Source organism: Herpailurus yagouaroundi, unplaced genomic scaffold (genome assembly GCF_014898765.1).
Source record: "Herpailurus yagouaroundi ecotype Mexico unplaced genomic scaffold, PumYag 188, whole genome shotgun sequence".
NCBI classification, from domain to species: Eukaryota; Metazoa; Chordata; class Mammalia; order Carnivora; family Felidae; genus Herpailurus; species Herpailurus yagouaroundi.
The window spans coordinates 7,926,289-7,943,642 of NW_024412419.1; the positions used below are offsets into that span (position 1 = coordinate 7,926,289).

The window sequence follows — 17,354 nt, forward strand, 5'->3', positions numbered from 1 at the left end:
CGCAAGGGCTCGCGCAGTGGGATGTCGCCACTGGCGACTGTGCGGCCCAGAAACGCCGGAAATATTTCATAAAAATGACTGAGTTGTAAGTCAGGCCCGTGCATGGCAGGTTGTGATGGAAACCGCAGATCTGCTTTGGGAAAAAAAAAAAAAAAAAGGCCAATAATTCGAAACCCAAGAGACTGGGATTCCGAAATCAAAGGGAGGAGGCGGGGGAGGGGCGGATGAAGGAAGTGACATTCTTGAAATTCACTCAATTTCTCGGGGGTTCTTCCTTCCCTGAGCCACGAGAAGCAAGGCCACGGCAGACCACCGGGCAGCACGAGGCAGGAAGCAGCACCTCCAGGAAGTAACTCTCCTCTGTTCTGGATCCAAAGACATGACTCTTCTACGACGGAATGTATCCGACAGGTTGTATCGGGAAGAGGGAGGCCCAATCTATCAGAGATCTGGCCTCTAACTGATGAAAACGGTGGTGGGACAAGTGGGGTCAGGCAGTGGGGAGGGGGCCCCAGGGCTCCAAGAACTCTGTTTCCGTGGTAATGGTGCCCGTGGCCCGAGCGTGGAGCCCACGCCACGGACACAGGGTCTGGGACCTCATTTGGAGCACAGTCTCCACTGTGTTGCCATCTTGTGATATGGATAACCGTCCCGTGGGCAGAACCCATCAGAATGAGGCTCCCCTGCCCTCCCCGCCCACCCCGCCCCGCCCCCACTATGCCACATCTCTGGCCAAGCTGGTCCAGGCCGGGCAGAGACGGGGTGATGCTGAACACCCACCAGGAACCCACCATTTTCCAGGCCCTGTTGGGTGCCTTACTCATTTTACCTCATTAAATGCACCGCCCCCCAGTCTTGTGAGGTAGAAATAATGACGCCCATTTTACAGGTAAAGAGATCCAGGACGTTTTAGGAACGTTCCCAAGTTTTCAACTTACGGTAAATGGTAAATCTGGTTGTTTCTCCCGAATGTGTGGTTCCTGATGCTCTGCACACGGCAGGCCCGGTTGTGGTCAGGGTCCCTTCCGGCGGGGAGGAGGTTGCTATGGTTACCGGTAAGTGGAAGGAATCCAATCCCCATGTTTGCCAAAATTCACAAAGGGGCAGACCTGTCAGGCCCTTTTTTGAAGGGCACTCTCAGCTCCATGAGCGCGAGACCTGTCCCCGGCCTTGCCCGATGTCACCTCTGTCACCAGGTTCTGGCGGGAGCCAGATGTGGGCAGAGGCACACGGCGTATTCTGCCCCAGCACCCTCCCCTTTTATCTGCATCAGTCGAGACAGGGCTGCACCAAGAGACATCGCGGACCCCCCGGGGCCTCCCGGGGCTGGAAGGTTAAGGGTGACGATGATGGATGGCCTTGTGAACCGAAGAGCTAGGATTTAGAGAGCAATCTAGGAGCCAGAGGGACAGAACCCGTGGATGGTGTGGCCCCTGAACACTCCCCGAGGCTGAGGGCGGGCTGAAGAGTTCGGCCCCCACACTTGACTTTTCTGGGGGCGCCTGGGTGGCTCAGCGGGTTAAGCGTCCGACTCTTGGTTTCGGCTCAGGTCATGATCTCACGGCTCGTGAGTTCGAGCCCCAAGCCGGGCTCTACGCTAACAGCATGGGGCCTGCTTGGGATTCTCTCCCTCCCTCCCTCCCTCTCTCTTTCTCTCTCTGCCCCTCCCCCACTCGTGTGCGCACACGTGCTCTCTCTCGCCAACTAAATAAACTTTAAAACACAAAGAAAACCTGAGTCTCTCCATCTAATTGCACACAGCGCCTGCCACCCGGGTCTCCGTGAAGAAAGAACACGCCGCGTTTCCTTCATGTGGTACTGAGCTCACCTACATGAAAGGCAGTGACCCCACTTGCTAGGCCAAACCCTGAGGGAAAATAATTATTTTCCAGCAGACATTTCTTAAATGATTCTTCAAAGATGCACCCCCCAACCCCCCTCTGCCGAGAGGAGTACCCCTCCCCCCACGTAGGGCCAGAGAAGCCCACGGGCCTAGAGCGATCTACCCTTAATGAACGCCGCCTGGCAGCCGGGCCAGGAGGAGGCCTCGGAGGGTCCGCTGCTCGTCGCTCTCTCTCCTCGCTCCCTCTTGCTGCTGCCCCACCGGCCTCTCCTCTGCAAGAAGCTTCTGCTGGGAACCCTGGCTGTGTTCCCGTGGCTCTCAGTCAGCTCCGTCCCCCTGGCCCCTCTGTCCCCTCCGTCCCCTCCGTCTCCGCAAGGGCCGACCCGTTAGCCTCACCGCCTTCAGGTCGGGGCCCTGCCACTCACCAGCCCGCTCCCTGTCCCCACCGGGACGTGCCTCCTCACGACAGTGGCCGTCACAGGTTCGCATGGGCTCGGTCAAGCCACGTCCCTGCAGTGCCACCTGGAGCTCCGGCTGACCGGCCTCGGCCCCTGCCGTCGCTCCTCCCTCCACCTCCACACCTTCTGTATCTTCCATCGCAGAGCCTGGTTCTCCCGAATCCGATCCCTTCTGACCACTTGCGGCGTGTCCCCAAGACGTGGCATTTTCCAGTTTCTTTCTTTCTTTTTTTGATACCTTAAATTTTATTTATTTTTAAATTTGTATTTATTTATTCTGAGACCCAGAGACGGTGCAAGGGGGGAGGGGCAGAGAGAGAGAGAGAGAGAGAATCCCAAGCAGGTTCCGCACGGTCAGCCTGGAGCCCGATGCAGGGCTTGAACTCACAAACTGGGAGACCATGACCTGAGCCGAAACCAGGAGTGCGAGGCGTAACCAACCGTGCCACCAGGAGGCCCCAGTCGGTTTATTTCAAGTGTGGGAGTAAAGTCTTTGCCGTCGCCGTGGACTTGTGGCTCCACGGTCGGCCGTGCGCAAAGCCCTGCTGGCGGGGGTGGGGGGGAGGGGGGTGTTCCGGATTCCCCGCTCCAGAGAACACGAGGGAGGAGGCTAAGTGGCCACATACGCTGACGTCCGAGCCTGGCAGTTCCAGAAGCACGGAGACCTGTGGGACCGCCAGGGAGGCCCTCTGGCCTCGGAGAGGGTTTGCTTTGTCACGTGAAGTCACAGACAGACAGCACAGTTCTTGCCCCCGGAGGGAAGAAGAACCCGGCTGCCACGGAGTCTGATCCTTGGAGTTTGGAACACAGCCCGTCTCAGACCCAGACCTCACTTTCCCCGTTGGTGACGAATTAAAAAAAAAAAATTTGTTTTCGTGTTTTGTTTTATTTATTTTTGAAGGAGACAGAAAGACAGAGCGTGAGCAGGGGAGGGGCAGAGAGAGAGGGAGACACAGAATCCGAAACAGGCTCCGGGCTCTGAGCCATCAGCACAGAGCCCGATGCGGGACTCGAACTCACAGACCGTGAGATCATGACCTGAGCCGAAGTCGGACGCTCAACTGACTGAGCCACCCAGGCACGCCCCCATTGGTGATGAATTAAGAGCGGTGTTCTCTGCCATCCCCCTTAGTCTTTTTAGCCTCATCTTCCGATCTGAAACTTTAGTAGTTTATTAACATCTGCTCCCAAGTCTAGTAGCTCCCACAGCTTTGTTGGTGCCCCGAAATGTTGCCCAGCGTCTGTGAAGCACGAGGCTGAGTCCGGCAGCTTCCCCACACCCACTCAACAAGGCCGGACCAAGAACTCGCTGCGCGTGCTGAATCCCACGCCCGGCGCATAGCGAGGGCCCGGCGAATCCCAGCGTGCTGGGTCATTTCATGTGTCATTTTGACTGACTGGGCCCCTGGGTGCCCGGACATCGGGTCAAACGTTCTCCCGGGTGTTTCTGTGAGGGTGCCTCTGAATGAGATGAACGTTTTAGTAGACTGAGGAAAGATGGGCCTCCTCGGTGGGGGTGGGCCTCACCCAAACAGTCGAAGGCCTGAAGGCAGAGCAAGAGGGAGCTCCTCCCGCCTGCCTGCACCGACAGCACGCTGGGCCTCTCCGGCCTTCAGATTGCGACCGAATCTTCTGGAGTCTCCAGGCTGCTGCCTTCCTGGCCGGAGCTACGGCATCTTCGGGTTCTGAGTCGGGCCTCTGGACTCGGACGGGCACCACGTCGGCTCTCCGGGGTCTCCAGCTGGCTGACGGCGGATCTGGGGAACCCGTCAGCCTCCGTAACCGGGTGAGCCAACCCCTCGCAGTGAATCGCTTTACGTGTCTACAGTCTGAGGGTCCTCCCCGGACAACCTAGTGCAATCAGGTTATCCGAGCGGGGACCAGATCTCCATTCCTTGCAGCCGGCGGCGTGTCAGGCGCTGTGAGTGCGTTCGCTCAAAATCGCTGAAGTGCCCGCTCTGCGCCCAAGAGAAAGAACCACGCGGTTTGTGCCACGGCGGGGACGAGAAGGTCGCAGGTGCCAGACTCGCTGTCGGTCGGGAGCTACTCGGTTCTTTATTACGGCAGAAACCAGCAAGGGTAAATTTACTTATTATCGTGAGCTACACGGCCACACCTTTTCTTATGTGTGCTTCAAACAAACGCGTTGTCACGGTAACTCTCTGAACACAAGATGCGACCTGCCTTAAAGAGCCTGAGAGCTAATTACAATAGTGCTTTATGTATAGTTACACCTTTCTTCTGAGGAGTTTAATGGACCCCACTCATTAAGCTTCACAAACATCCTCTGAAGTCTGCAGGGGACAGATACTATTAGACCCATTTTACAGGCAGAGACACCAAGGCACAGACGGGTTAAGCGACTTGGCCACGGACTGGCAGCTTAGCCGCGAGCAAGTCTGGGCCCGACCCAGGCCTCCTCTTGTTGCCTTCTGTTGTCTCTGCTCACCGGGCTCCCTTCTGGGTTCCGAGAGCCCTTCTTCCCGAAGGGCTCGGCTTCCCACAGCGTGCCCTGCCACCGTCCAAGTGCAGAGGGGGTGCTGCAGGGGTGAGGGAGGGAGCGGAGCAGGGGAGAGAGGAAACCACTGCTCCATCGGCCTCGTGTGGCACAGTCAGCGACGGGCCTTGGGGGCCGCGCACTCGGCCTGATGTTGGCAGGGGGGAGGCGCGGCCGCGGGGCCACAAGCCGACTCCCAGGCACACCTGCCTCAGTCCGGAGAAGTCTGCCCCTCGGTGCCGGCCACGCAGGCCAAACGCAGCCTCAGGGGCTTCTGCTCTGACTCAGGGGCCCTCCAAGCAGGGCCCGGATCAGCAGCGGCTGCCATGGTGGGAACCCCTGGAATCTGGGGGCTCCTCTAGTATCTGTGCCTGGAATGCTCCCCCCCCCAGATGTCCTTTCAGACCTCCCCCCCGCCAGGGGCGCCTGGGTGGCTCTGTTGCTTAAGCGTCTGACTCTTGATTGAGGCTCAGGTCGTGATCGACGGTTCGAGCCCCCAGTGGGGCTCTGTGCTGACAGCACGGAGCCCGCTTGGGATTCTCTCTCTCTCTCCCTCTCGATCTCTCTGCCCCTCCCCTGCCCACTAGCTCTCTCTCAAATAGACTGAAAAAAAAAAGCGCCTTTTCCCAGGCTCACTTCTTCCCCACGCCTGTCCCCACGTGGCCTGGTTGACACGGCGGTGGCTCCCCCGGCCCCCATCCCGTGCCTCAGCTCCAGTGAGCTCGGCAGGGATCCCGGTCTCTCCGTGACCCACCAGGCAGGCCCCAGGGGCGCAGCGCCCTCTGCTTGGTCCCCGGCACGGGGCGATCGCTCAGTATCCACACGGGCCTCGAGTTTTGACTCAGGGTGTGAGCGGAACGATGAGGACGAGGAGCGTGTTTGGCGGGGGTGGAGCACGGGGTCCCTGAGTCTTGTTTGGGACACGCCGAGCCTGACACGTCCCCACACAGGCGACAGGTGCCGCCGATTGGTGGGTGGCTCCGGGACACCCAGGAGAGGTGATGCAGCGATCCAGAGGTGGTGACCGCTGGGAAGGGGAACAAAAGGTTCGCCGAAGAAGTCCCCGACTGTGTCAGCATTGTGTGGGCGGTGAGGGGAAGGGGCTGGCAGTGAGACCAAGGAGGACGAAGGCCTGGACGGTGTCCGACAGGACAGGGGAGTCAAGCGGGGTCAGAGATGTCTGGCCTCAGATCTGGCAAAATCTGGAGATGAGCTTCCGGCCTAAGAGCTATTGTCCTTGAGTGGAGGACACAAGGAGGGGCTGTGGGCAGATGGACGCAGGCCTGGGGCCACGAGGAGGAGGGAGGAGGCAGTCAACGAGCCTGTAGATCGGCTGTGTAGACCCGCTGTGTAGAACCGTGGGCGGCAGAAGCAGCAGGGATAGGAGGGAGAGAGAGGAGGGTCGGATGGGGAGGAAGGTTTCAAGGCCCTAATTTTGACCCCACAACTGGAGCATCTGAATCGGGAACTGGGTGTGTCATCGGGAGGACAGCGAGTTGCAGGGATGTGATATGGGAAACCCACGCAGGCAGGTGTTGCTGCTAAACTTAAAGATTCTTTCAAATCCTCGGAGCCTGGGACTCATGACTCTGTCCTGGTCCGAAAGAAACCCAAGGCCACTAGAAAAGTAGTTGGCCTCTCTCCCACCCAGCAGGAAAGCATTTGGCCCTACGACCTTGAAGTTCCTCCTCTGGAACCTGCCACAATCACTCGCCCCCCCGCATCAGGAGAGCAGGGCGGCACACAGATTTTCTAATAAATTTTTCACCCACTATGTGCTCGTTCGTGATGAAGGACAAATGTTTGGAGTAGGGGACGGCACCCTAATTCCCCATATAGTTCATTCAAGTAGAACTATTAGACCGTTTGTATTGCACTCATTAATTTAGGTGAATTTACATCGGGATAAAAACTGATTTTCAAGAAGGAAAATTACTAGGACTGGATTTTTCCATGCATATTCAAGGAGACGTGTAGTATCCTAAATCAAGTTATTATATATGCCTAAATATAAGGAAGTTCCAGATATAAGACAATTCCATAATTTCCCAAGGAGAAGAAAAAAAAATTATACCAACTTGGATACGTAAACTTTTTAGGAATGTTGACAAAATCATCAAGTATCTACATATATATATGTGTATACACACACACACACACACACACACACACACAGAGTTTTCTAATGCTTTGTCCTTCTCTTTCAAAGTATGAAATAGAATTCAGTCATCCCAAGACCCAACACATCCATTTACTCTGGACTTTGCTTGGACTAAAATACACTTTTGGTATTCTCAAATGCAAAGAAGAGACGAGTTTTCTATTGAATACGTAATGTGGAAACTGGTCTTTGTCACAAAGAGTTAAATGGTTATGTGAGGGTCACCATCTATATTTGCTCAAAAACTCGAGAGTTTTGTTGCAACTTCACGATTACACAGGTAAAGTGAAGGCTGAAAATCATTTCAAAACCAAAATTGATCAAATAAAAACCCAGCTTTTTAATGCATTGAAAATTTACCTAAGAACTAGAAAATCTTTCACGTTTCTTTATAAAGCCACGAAAACTTTCTTCTATAAAATCTGTTTTGCATTTATTTCTTTAAATGTTTTTACTTATCTATCTTGAGAAAGAGAAACAGAGAGTGCACGCAGGGGAGGGGCAGAGAGAGGGAGACAGAGAATCCTAAGCCGATGCGGGGCTTGAACTCACGAACCGAACCGTGAGATCATGATCTGAGCCGAGATCAAGAGCTGGATTCATAACTGACTGAGCCACCCAGGCACCCTGAAATATGGTTTGCATTTAAATGATGCTGACAGAGCTTTTAAAAAGAATTAAATATTCATCTTGTACATTTAGTAAAAAAAAAAAAAAAAAATTCTTCTAGAAGCTCAGGCAAAATGTCTCACCACACAATGTATCACAATTACAAGTTGTGGCAACAAGGACACCTCTGGGGGATGAATTTCAGTGGGCTTTGCACCAAGTTTCTGGAATGCAACAATACAATCCACCTGTTCAGGTAGGCAGTGATTTTCAACTTGGGGCTGGATCTACCATAGTGGGTCGAGAAGTCCATTTAATGGGTGTGAACTTATTACGTGGATGGGTGGGGGGGGTGGGGTAAACGAAGGAAACTGGAATAGGATAGAACAATCGCAGGGAGCTTAATAGGTTACAGTTTGTATCACTTTTGATATGCATGTGTTCTGGGTCACAGTGTCAAATGTGTGTCTTACTGTGGGGCAAAGTAAGAAACATTTGGAAACCAGCAGAGGTAGAATTTAGGAAACCCAGAGAGGCAATAAAACCAGGGGAAAAGAAAAAGCAGAGCCCATGCTTCTCAACTCGATGTCTTGGGTTTTATTACTTTGAAGAAGCAATCGGTTGTTCTCCAAAAATGATGGCGGAGTAGAGAGGTAGGAAGGAGAAAAAGGATCAGGACGGACAGTTAACTGGGGACTAAGAGATTCAACCAGAGCAAAGGCTCTGAATCAAGAGTGAGCTTGGTGTGCAAAGCACAGACGTTCAGGACGAGGGGAGTTGAGGGGAGGAAGCTCACTCTGGCCCATAGCTTTGCTTCTTAATTCAGGGAGGAAACAGAAGCAATTCAAGGGAGTGCCCACCAGCTTCCCTCTCCCTATCTGCCTATCCGTCACCTACCTACCTGAACTTGCCTGTGTATTTCGCCTTCTCTCTCGTTACAATCTGCCCGCGTGTCTATGCAAGGTCACTACGTCTATCTATGCACCACACCCCATTCCCTCCTTTGCTACTGTGCCGGTTCTAAACTACGTCTACGCATTCCTTCTAGGGTGGCCCAATCCAGCAAATAAAGATATAGGTCATCCATTAAACTTGAAGTTTGGATAAATCACAAGTTTTTCACCTAAGGATGGCCCATCCGATATGCGGAACATACTCTGAAAAATTACTTGCTTATCTGAAATTCACATCTCACCAAGTGTCCTGTATTTTATCTGGCAGCCTTACCGATGCTCCTTACGCTCAGAAGACGGCACCTAATTGAGTTGAGTGGGGGGCAGGGGCGGGTGTACTTCGCGACTCTTAACAAACAGAAGAAAGCGGAAGACCTCTGACGCATGACCTCTGGCACCAGGTGATGCTCGAAAGCATCGTGCCCTCCATCTTGGTCTCTCTCACGCTTGGATCTCTTGCTCCGGGGAGTTAGCTACCAAGTCCTGAGGACAGCCCCATGGGGAGGTCCAGGTGGAGGGGGAACTGGGACCTCCTCCTGCAACTGTGTGTCTGGGTGTGGAAGGGATGTGCCCTCCAGCCCAGGTCACGCCTGCAGACGATGGCAGCCTCGGCTGACGCCTTGACCGCACCCTCAGGAGAGGCCCTGCATCTGCACCACCCAGCCAGGCTGCTTTTGAATTCCCGACCCACCCAAACCGTTAGGTGACTCCGTTATTTTAAGCCGCTAAGCTTTGAGGTAACTTGTTACACAGCAGTAGATAACTACTACACTTACTGATGCTGTCACTCTGGAGATGGTCCTGTCCGCCATCATCACTTTTTCCTTCTCCTGGATGATTCCCAGCAACTTGCAGACGTGCTGGAATTTCTCTCGTTTTAAAGAAAACCGTCCCTTGATCGCACACGTCCTATTTTCTGTTCCCGTATGTCCCAAAACTCCAAGTGTTGCTCACCATCCCTCCTTCTGACTCCCTTTTGCCGACTCCCTCCTGAACTACTCCAGTGAGGCCTTTCTGCCCTGAGACGGCTCTTGCCAAGCGACAATCGCCCCATGTGGTATTGAATTCAAAGTTCCATCTAACTCAACTATTCATTGAATACAAATTTATTAAATAGCGACTATGTGCCAAGCATCGTACTACATGCTGGATATACAGCAGTGAACAAAACAGACCAAAAAAAAAAAAAAAAAAAAAAAAGAATCCCTGTCCTTCTTCAGGGTACATTCTGGTGTGGGATGGGGGTGGGGGACAAACAATAAACAAACAAAAAAAGCAGCACAAATATTTATGGATAACATAGTATCTGGAATCAAAATCTTTCAAAGTAATGGGGCCAGCGGGTCGGAGTTCACAGTGAAATGACATCAGATAGTTGTTAACTACTGAAGCTGGGTGATGGGTACGTATGGGGGAGCACATTAAGCTGTCTTCTGCTTCGGTACATGTTTGAGAATTTCCATAATAAAGTCTCTTACAAGCACACCGTATTGGGTATCCATTGCGGTGTGCGGGGGGCAAGGGCGTGACCATTTAACATCGGCTGGTTGCTCCCTGAGTGTGACAGACACGCCAATGGCCGGCCGAGGAAAAGCACTCCAAGCACAGGAAATGCACCTGCAAAGAGAACGCATCTGGGCTTAAGAGAATGCCCGGAGTGTTCTAGAAGCAGCAAGGGCAGTGCCACGGTGCCCCTGCCTGTGCACTCACAGGTCAGGTCTGTGCTGCTCATGGCGGCCGGAGGACACACGGTGTGGGTCTCGCACGAGAGATGAAAACCCACACAACTGTCTGAGGAACTTTGTAATAATTATAGTTGGAGGCCTACCAGTACGCTCCATAAACAGTGTGGAAGAGAACGTCATTAAGGGTAGCCCAATTATGTTAAAAAAATATCTGCTTCTGCTCTTAGGACAGATGGTGAGTCCCACGGATAGAGCTAAAACAACAGCCTAACTAGAGAACCGAATTCTCTCAAATCTCAGAAAAAGAGAGATCATCTCAGGAAAAAAAAGAGAGATAATCTCAGAGAAAAGAGATACAGAAAAAGAAGAAAAAGCAGCATTGCCATTTACAGTGCTTTGCTAAACGCACGGGTGTTCCAGAAAGTTACCTACATACGTCCATTGAAAAAACAAGTCGGGTTACACTTATCACAGATGTGACTTCTTAAAAGGTTCTTTCCGTAGAGTTTTAGGCATAACCATCAATAGGGGAAGAGTCAGATTATGGATCAACCATACAGTAAAACAGTCTGAAGTTTATAAAAAGCAATGAAGTACATCTCTCTGCATAGGTCCTCACTTGAGAAAATTAGTTCTAAAAATCAAGCTGAGGAACAGCACAAATAGTATGACCCATTTGATTACCAAAACAAATGTGTATATAGCTGCTTATAAGACAGAAGAATATTTGAAAAAATGTGTCTTAGAGCATCAGGAGTGATCTCGGGGGATCAGATGGGACTAACGTGTTATAATGGGTACAGGTGACTTTGATACAATTCTTTTCTAATCAGATTTTGTAGTTGGGGTATAACATGCATACGGAAAGGTGTACCGGTCGTGAGGGTAGTACCTTACCACCCAGGTTAAGGGGCAGAACCAACCAGAGCCCAGATGCCCCATCGTGCCCACTGTGTGCCCATCAATTTCCCCTTTCACTTTCTTTCAAATAGTTGTTTAAAAACATGTTTAGGGGGAACCTGGGTGACTCAGTTGAGCATCTGACTCTTGATTTCGGCTCAGGTCATGAGCCCACGGTTTGCGGGATTGAGCCCTGCGTTGGGCTCTGTGCTGACAGTGTGGAGCCTGCTTGGGATTCTCTCTCACCCTCTCTCTGCCCCTCCCCTGTTCACTCTCTCAAAATACACAAATAAGCTTAAAAAAAAAAAAAAAAAAACGGGGCGCCTTGGTGGCTCAGTCGGTTAAGTGTCCAACTTCGGCTCAGGTCACGATCTCATGGTTCATGATGTGGGTTCGAGCCCCACATCAGGCTCTGTGCCTGGAACCTGCCTCACAGGATTCTGTGTCTCCCTCTCTCTCTGCCCTGTACCCGGTTGTGCTCTTTCTCTCTCAAAATGTAAATAAACATTAAAAAGAATGTAAAAACCCCACATTTAGGCATCAAGTCAGGGATATTAGAGACTGAGGGGCATCTGGAGCAGGACGCGGGGAGAAATCACCGCTCAGTAGCCCCTGGGACGGTCCTGGTGTGGAAACGAAGCCCCCATCTTTAGGCTGTGCCCGGCTCCCTAATGCCCTGCATGTACTTCTCTGGTGGAGACCCACAACGTAGGGCTGGAAAGTAATCCATCACAAACCAAACAATTACCAAGTATGAAACTTGCATTCCGAAGAAGGGAGAAGATTGTGGCAAGTACTTGAAGAATCTCAACCCGGAAGAGAGGGGGCTATTCTAAGGCCCCGACAGGGGGGCCCCGGGGCCTGGAGGGAGCATCTGTACATCGACCTGCTGAGTAAGTTTTCCCTGAACACCCATCACAGATCCCTCTGCCCTTTCGGGGATCCCCCGGGACAAGAGCTGAGCGAGGGGCAGCCCTGCCCTGGAAAAACCTCGGTATTAAGAACTCGGCTGAGTCCACAGGGACGTGTGCAGAGGTGAGGGAAGGGCGGCACTCGTGAGCCTCGCCCCGTGCTCATGCTCACCTAACACAAGTACCTTAGTTAATTCCCACAAACGTGAAGCACCAACCTCATTTTACAGGAGGGAGTGAGACTCAAAGAGGTTAAGTAAACAGTCAAAGGCTACCGAGTGGGTGGGCAGCAGGGCCGGGATTGAACCCTCGGTCGGGCCAGCTCTGTGGCCAGCGCCCCAGCTCCTCGCCCCGGGGAGGCCCCGACCCCCCATCTTGGAAGAGCCCCCGTGGCACACTGGCTCCCCACCCCCAGGGAGTGTCCCCCAAGAAGGGAAAGAGAGGCCTGGGAAGGCCAGGTATAGGTGTGAAAGCACCCGGCCCCGGGAAATAGGTCTGCTCAACCCCCGGGAGGAAAACCCGCAGCCAGCAGTGTCCTCGCCTCACTTCTGGAGTCCTCTCTGAGGAAGCGGTCAACGTGGGAAACAGAGAAAAGGAAGTGCAGAAAAGCTGAGGCCCCTTCCTTCGGGAGGAGGTGGTTCATAAAAGGGGTTCAGGGGATAAAGAGCTGGAAGAGGAGAGCAGTGGCTCCGGGGATGGAAACAGGTGAAGCCTCTGGTCCCAGAGCACGAGCCGGGCTGGGTGCAGGCAATAAATAAGACTCTTGTCTGGCGAAGAGTCTGTCCCCACACATAAACCACACGGACACGCGCCGCAGACACATTCACCACAGACACACATACACACAACACGGACTCGCACGCCACAGACAAGGCACCTTTTTTTTCTGGAAGCAGGCCACACCTCTCGGGCCTCAGAAGCGGACACCTGTCCGCACGGAAGCAACGGAGATGTGATGGGGACGGGGGATGGGCCAGGAACGTGAGCCGGGGAGACCCGGAGGGATGAGGAACCGTGCGGCAACAGGAGGAAGAAAAGGAAGGCGGGGAGAGTGGGCTAAGTCCGGGGCCCCGAGGCCAGCTACACACTCTGCAGCCTGCTGCCCTCAGCACGTTCTACCTTCCCTTCGTGCTTACAGCATTTTCAGAAAGATTCTGTCATTTGCGGGCCAAAGAGCCCCCGTTCCAGCCGTGCGTAAAGAAACACGCTTCCAAAATCCCACGAATACCTGAAAAACTAGGGAAACCAAATTTAATTTTCAAATTAATTCAAAGAACGGATCTGTCTCAAAGGAGCCATTAAAATGGAAGTATTTATTTTTACAAATGTTTTCTCCAGCCAGTGTATCTCAAATTGCACTTAAGAAACAAACAAAAAAATCTGTACTCTTGCGAAAAGTTAAAAGAATAACCAGTAGATTCCATTTCCCGTTTTAGGTTGTTGTTGCCGCTAAGTCATATTCTCTTGGTACACGAACGTTTTTTTAAAAGTCCCGGACTAACACGCGTACAAGCCACAAGCGTCCGAACGTGTGACCGCGAAGCCGGCCGGCACCCGGGCGCCGGGTGGGACGGGGCGGGCTGCCAGTGAGTGGCAGCAGGTGCCGCAGGGACAAAGTCCCGGGACCACGAAGAGCCTGCAGTTTCAGCCCGCAGTGACTTCCCATCTCGCGGCACACGTTTCACAACGTGGGAGAACCACCACCTGCTCCACCTGATTAAAACCCGGGAAGACCCACTGGGGCAACGGCGACTTACAGAAGGCAGCCTGGGGGCGACCCACCGGCCGGCGGGGGCGGGGGCGGCTGCGGAGTCTGACGCGGAAGCACGGGGACAGGCCGCCATTCACCCTGCAGAGGCGCCAAGGGGTCACGGGCACCCCCGTCTGCGACGCACCCCGAGGGCGAGCGGTCCGGGCGCTCCCTCCCTCCGCACCACACGTAGGGTCATTCCCAGATTCAGTGAAATGGCCGTCCCCGTCTGTGTCTCGACTTCAGGTGACCGGCTGAGCGACGCAGTGTCTTCCTTTCCTGTCGGTGCAGTTTCTCAGCCTCTTGCTGCTTCTTCTGCTGTTCAGACTGAAGGAGGAAGAGAAGTGAGAGAGAAGGAAGGAAAACCCCAATACCCCCTTTACAGAAAGGGGACCGGCAGACCACCAACGGCCACAGCCCCGCTGCGGGGCTCTGGAAAGACTGCCCCCGGGACCCCGGGGCACGTGGTCCGGCCCCTGGACTCTGCCCCCACAATGCTGCCCTACTCGTAAGCCAAAAACACGTATTTACGTGGCCCCAAACCCAAAACAAAACAATTCTTACAGGTACCAACGGTGTATTTCAACCCACCCACGATTAGGTATCATCCGCCAGAACTGGTTCCAAAGATTTTCCGGCTGTTTCCGAAGAGTCAAACTCCCCTCGGAAGCCAGAGATTTGCTACCGTTAACCACCGACAACGGCTGGGCGGACAAGTGGCCTGCGAGCTCCTGGCGGGGCGAGTGCGCAGGTAGGCTCGCGGGCCGAGCAGGCCGACCGCGCCGAAGGCGCCCCGGCCCCCGGGAGGCCCACTGCTTTCAGCGGTGCTTCCTCGACGCAGAATCCGCAGTGGAGGGAAGAGCCGTGTGGTTTCCAAATCACATCTGACGGGCCCGACAGTACCAACTCTTGAATGCAAAGCTCAGAAAATATTCTCAGCCGGTGGGACTGCACAAAAGGGAAACTGAGAAACCGCTGCCGGGACCTAATTTTTCCGAGTTGAAAAGCGCCGCCTTACAGACACCTACGAGGCTTGCCTGACGGTGGCCCGTGTTGCTCTCCGCCCCGAAAATACTCCTCTGTGTTCTGCTCCTCAGGGGAAGTCTCTGTCCTCACCCCCAGCTGGTACGACTCAGTACTTCCCGACCAGAGCTGAGAGGTGAGCGAGTGGTGGGGAAGCAGAGACGACCCGAAGCGTCGAGTCCCCTGCTCTAGGAAGCTCCGAGACGGGGGCTCCGAATGAGTCCCTGAGTTCTTTCTGATTACCACTGTTTCCTCAGAGCCCATTCCAAATCAATCCTGCCGCACGTTCCTGTCCCGTGTGTCCCGAGCTCCTCCGCGCCCACCGTGCCTCTGCTCCGGGCCCCTTCGGCCCACTACTCCTCGGAAAACAGCCACACTCAGTTTCTACAAATACAAACGGTCAGTTTTCTGCTAAAACCTGTCAACGGCTTTCCACGGTTCCACTTAGATCCGAGGAGAAACCCACGGCCCACTCACAAGGTCCCGCAGGACCAGGCCCCCTGTGCTTCCGGCTAGATCCGACACCACTCCTCCCGGGATCCCGTTTTACACACTCGGGCCCTCGTCCGCACCCTCGAGCGTGCCCAACTACCTCCCTCCTCAGGCAAGAACTCTGCCTCGGTGGTACCCTGAGCCTGGAGCCCCGCCTGGCCCCTCGGGGCTCTCACCCTGCACATCGCTCGCCCTCCCCGGCCCCCGTGTGTGGGTCAGGCCCCGGCGGACGCTCTCACCGCACTTCTGTCTTCCGCCGGGGTCCCCGCCACCACCATCATGATGGAACTGGGGGCGTGCTTCTTTCGACAGACTGAGAACCGGAGAGGCGAGGACCACATCTGTCTTGTTCTGTGTATCCCGGGCACACACCCCAGAGCGGATATCTGAGACGCACTTGTTAACGGTAAGCTCAGAAAACCCGAGGGAACCCGCCTACCGGCACACCAGGTAACAGGATCAGGACCCTTGTAGAGTCAGTCAACACTGGGCATCTAATATTTTGTTTCTTCATGTTAAAAAGAATCCCCGAAAGTGTCTCATCCAAACAATTTCGGGGAATGATGAACCAAGTAAAGGTAAACAAGGTGCGCTGGAGCGTTTCTGCAGCTTCAACACAGACGTCCGTCCCAGGCGTTTCCCTATGGGTCTGGCGGAAGAGCAACCTCCCGGGAGCACCTCCCTCGCCAGCTGCACACTGCGCGGGGCCCTGCCAGGCCTTCCCCACCAAGGCAGGAGCCTCCTGAGGAGTCTGTAAGCAGCCACGACTGTCCCGCAGACGGAGCCCCATCCAGAAAGGGACCCGCACCAGCCTCTCTCTGAAAGGCCGTCCTGGAAGACGTCCACACCACGTGACCGGCCCCTTATGATCTATGGGCCAAATAGCTCATCTCCACGTTTTCCTTTCCTTCTCCATCTCGGTCCTGCCCCGGTTGCTCTCCCACAGTCACCAGCAGGCCGGCCCAACGAAAGGGGGGACACGGGCGCAGGCGAGACCACACGGAGCAGCCTCGCCAAGGATCTGATGAGGGAGGAACTACGGTACAGGAAATTCGAAAACTGGATTTGAGACCTAATCCTACTTTTGCCACTATACAATTTTAAATAATATGAGAGCATGAACTTTCCCCTTCCATTCTATTCACATATTAGAAAGTATACATGAGGGGCGCCTGGGTGGCGCAGTCGGTTAAGCGTCCGACTTCATCCAGGTCACGATCTCGCGGTCCGTGGGTTCGAGCCCCGCGTCAGGCTCTGGGCTGATGGCTCAGAGCCTGGAGCCTGTTTCCGATTCTGTGTCTCCCTCTCTCTCTGCCCCTCCCCCGTTCATGCTCTGTCTCTCTCTGTCCCACAAATAAATAAAAACGTTGAAAAAAAAATTAAAAAAAAAAAAAAAAAAAAAAAGAAAGTATACATGAGGGGCGCGGGGCTGGCTCAGTTGGTACAGCACGTGACTCTTGATCATGGGGTCGTGAGGTCAAGCCCCACATTGTGGGCAGAGTTTACTTTAAAAAAAAATGGGGCGCCTGGGTGGCTCAGTCGGTTGAGCGTTCGACTTGGGCTCAGGTCATGATCTCAATGGTTTGTGGGTTCGAGCCCCACATCGGGTTCTGTGCGGACAGCTTGGAGCCCGGAGCCTGCTTCGGATTCTGTGTCTCCCTCCCTCTGCCCCTTCCCCGCTCATGCTTGTCTCTCAAAAATGAATAAACGTTAAAAAAAAATTTTTTTTTGAAGTATATATATAAATCTTGGAAAAACTTGAGATTTTACCTAAATATATCACACACCTAGTAGAGAAAGAGATTTCTATTAAAAACTACACAGATCCCTAATTATTCCTAAGTAAAAATGAGATTTAAGAGGTTAAAATTTGGTTACTCAAATGATACAACTGGCATAAATCAAATATTAACTGATGCATCCCCCAAAAGAGTTTCACAGCCTCTGCTTGACTCAACCATGGGGCCATTTTAGGTATTTCTTAGTGCTTTTGTTTTTAGCCAAAAAAAAAAAAAAAAAATAGTAATAACAATCATAGTCATAATTTCAGAGCCATCCTATTTTCATTTTTG

General features: G+C 53.4%; 1 protein-coding gene across 1 annotated transcript in view; it reads right to left on the reverse strand.

Annotated features, from left to right (window-relative positions):
• Nucleotides 1-13,311: 13,311 nt before the first annotated feature.
• NOL10 (nucleolar protein 10) overlaps nucleotides 13,312-17,354 on the reverse strand; it is an 89,577-nt gene continuing 85,534 nt past the window's right edge. The window contains exon 21 of the mRNA XM_040496058.1: nucleotides 13,312-14,094. Within this exon, the coding sequence (XP_040351992.1) occupies nucleotides 13,975-14,094 (120 nt within the window). The 3' untranslated portion in view covers nucleotides 13,312-13,974. The remainder of the gene's footprint in view (nucleotides 14,095-17,354) is intronic.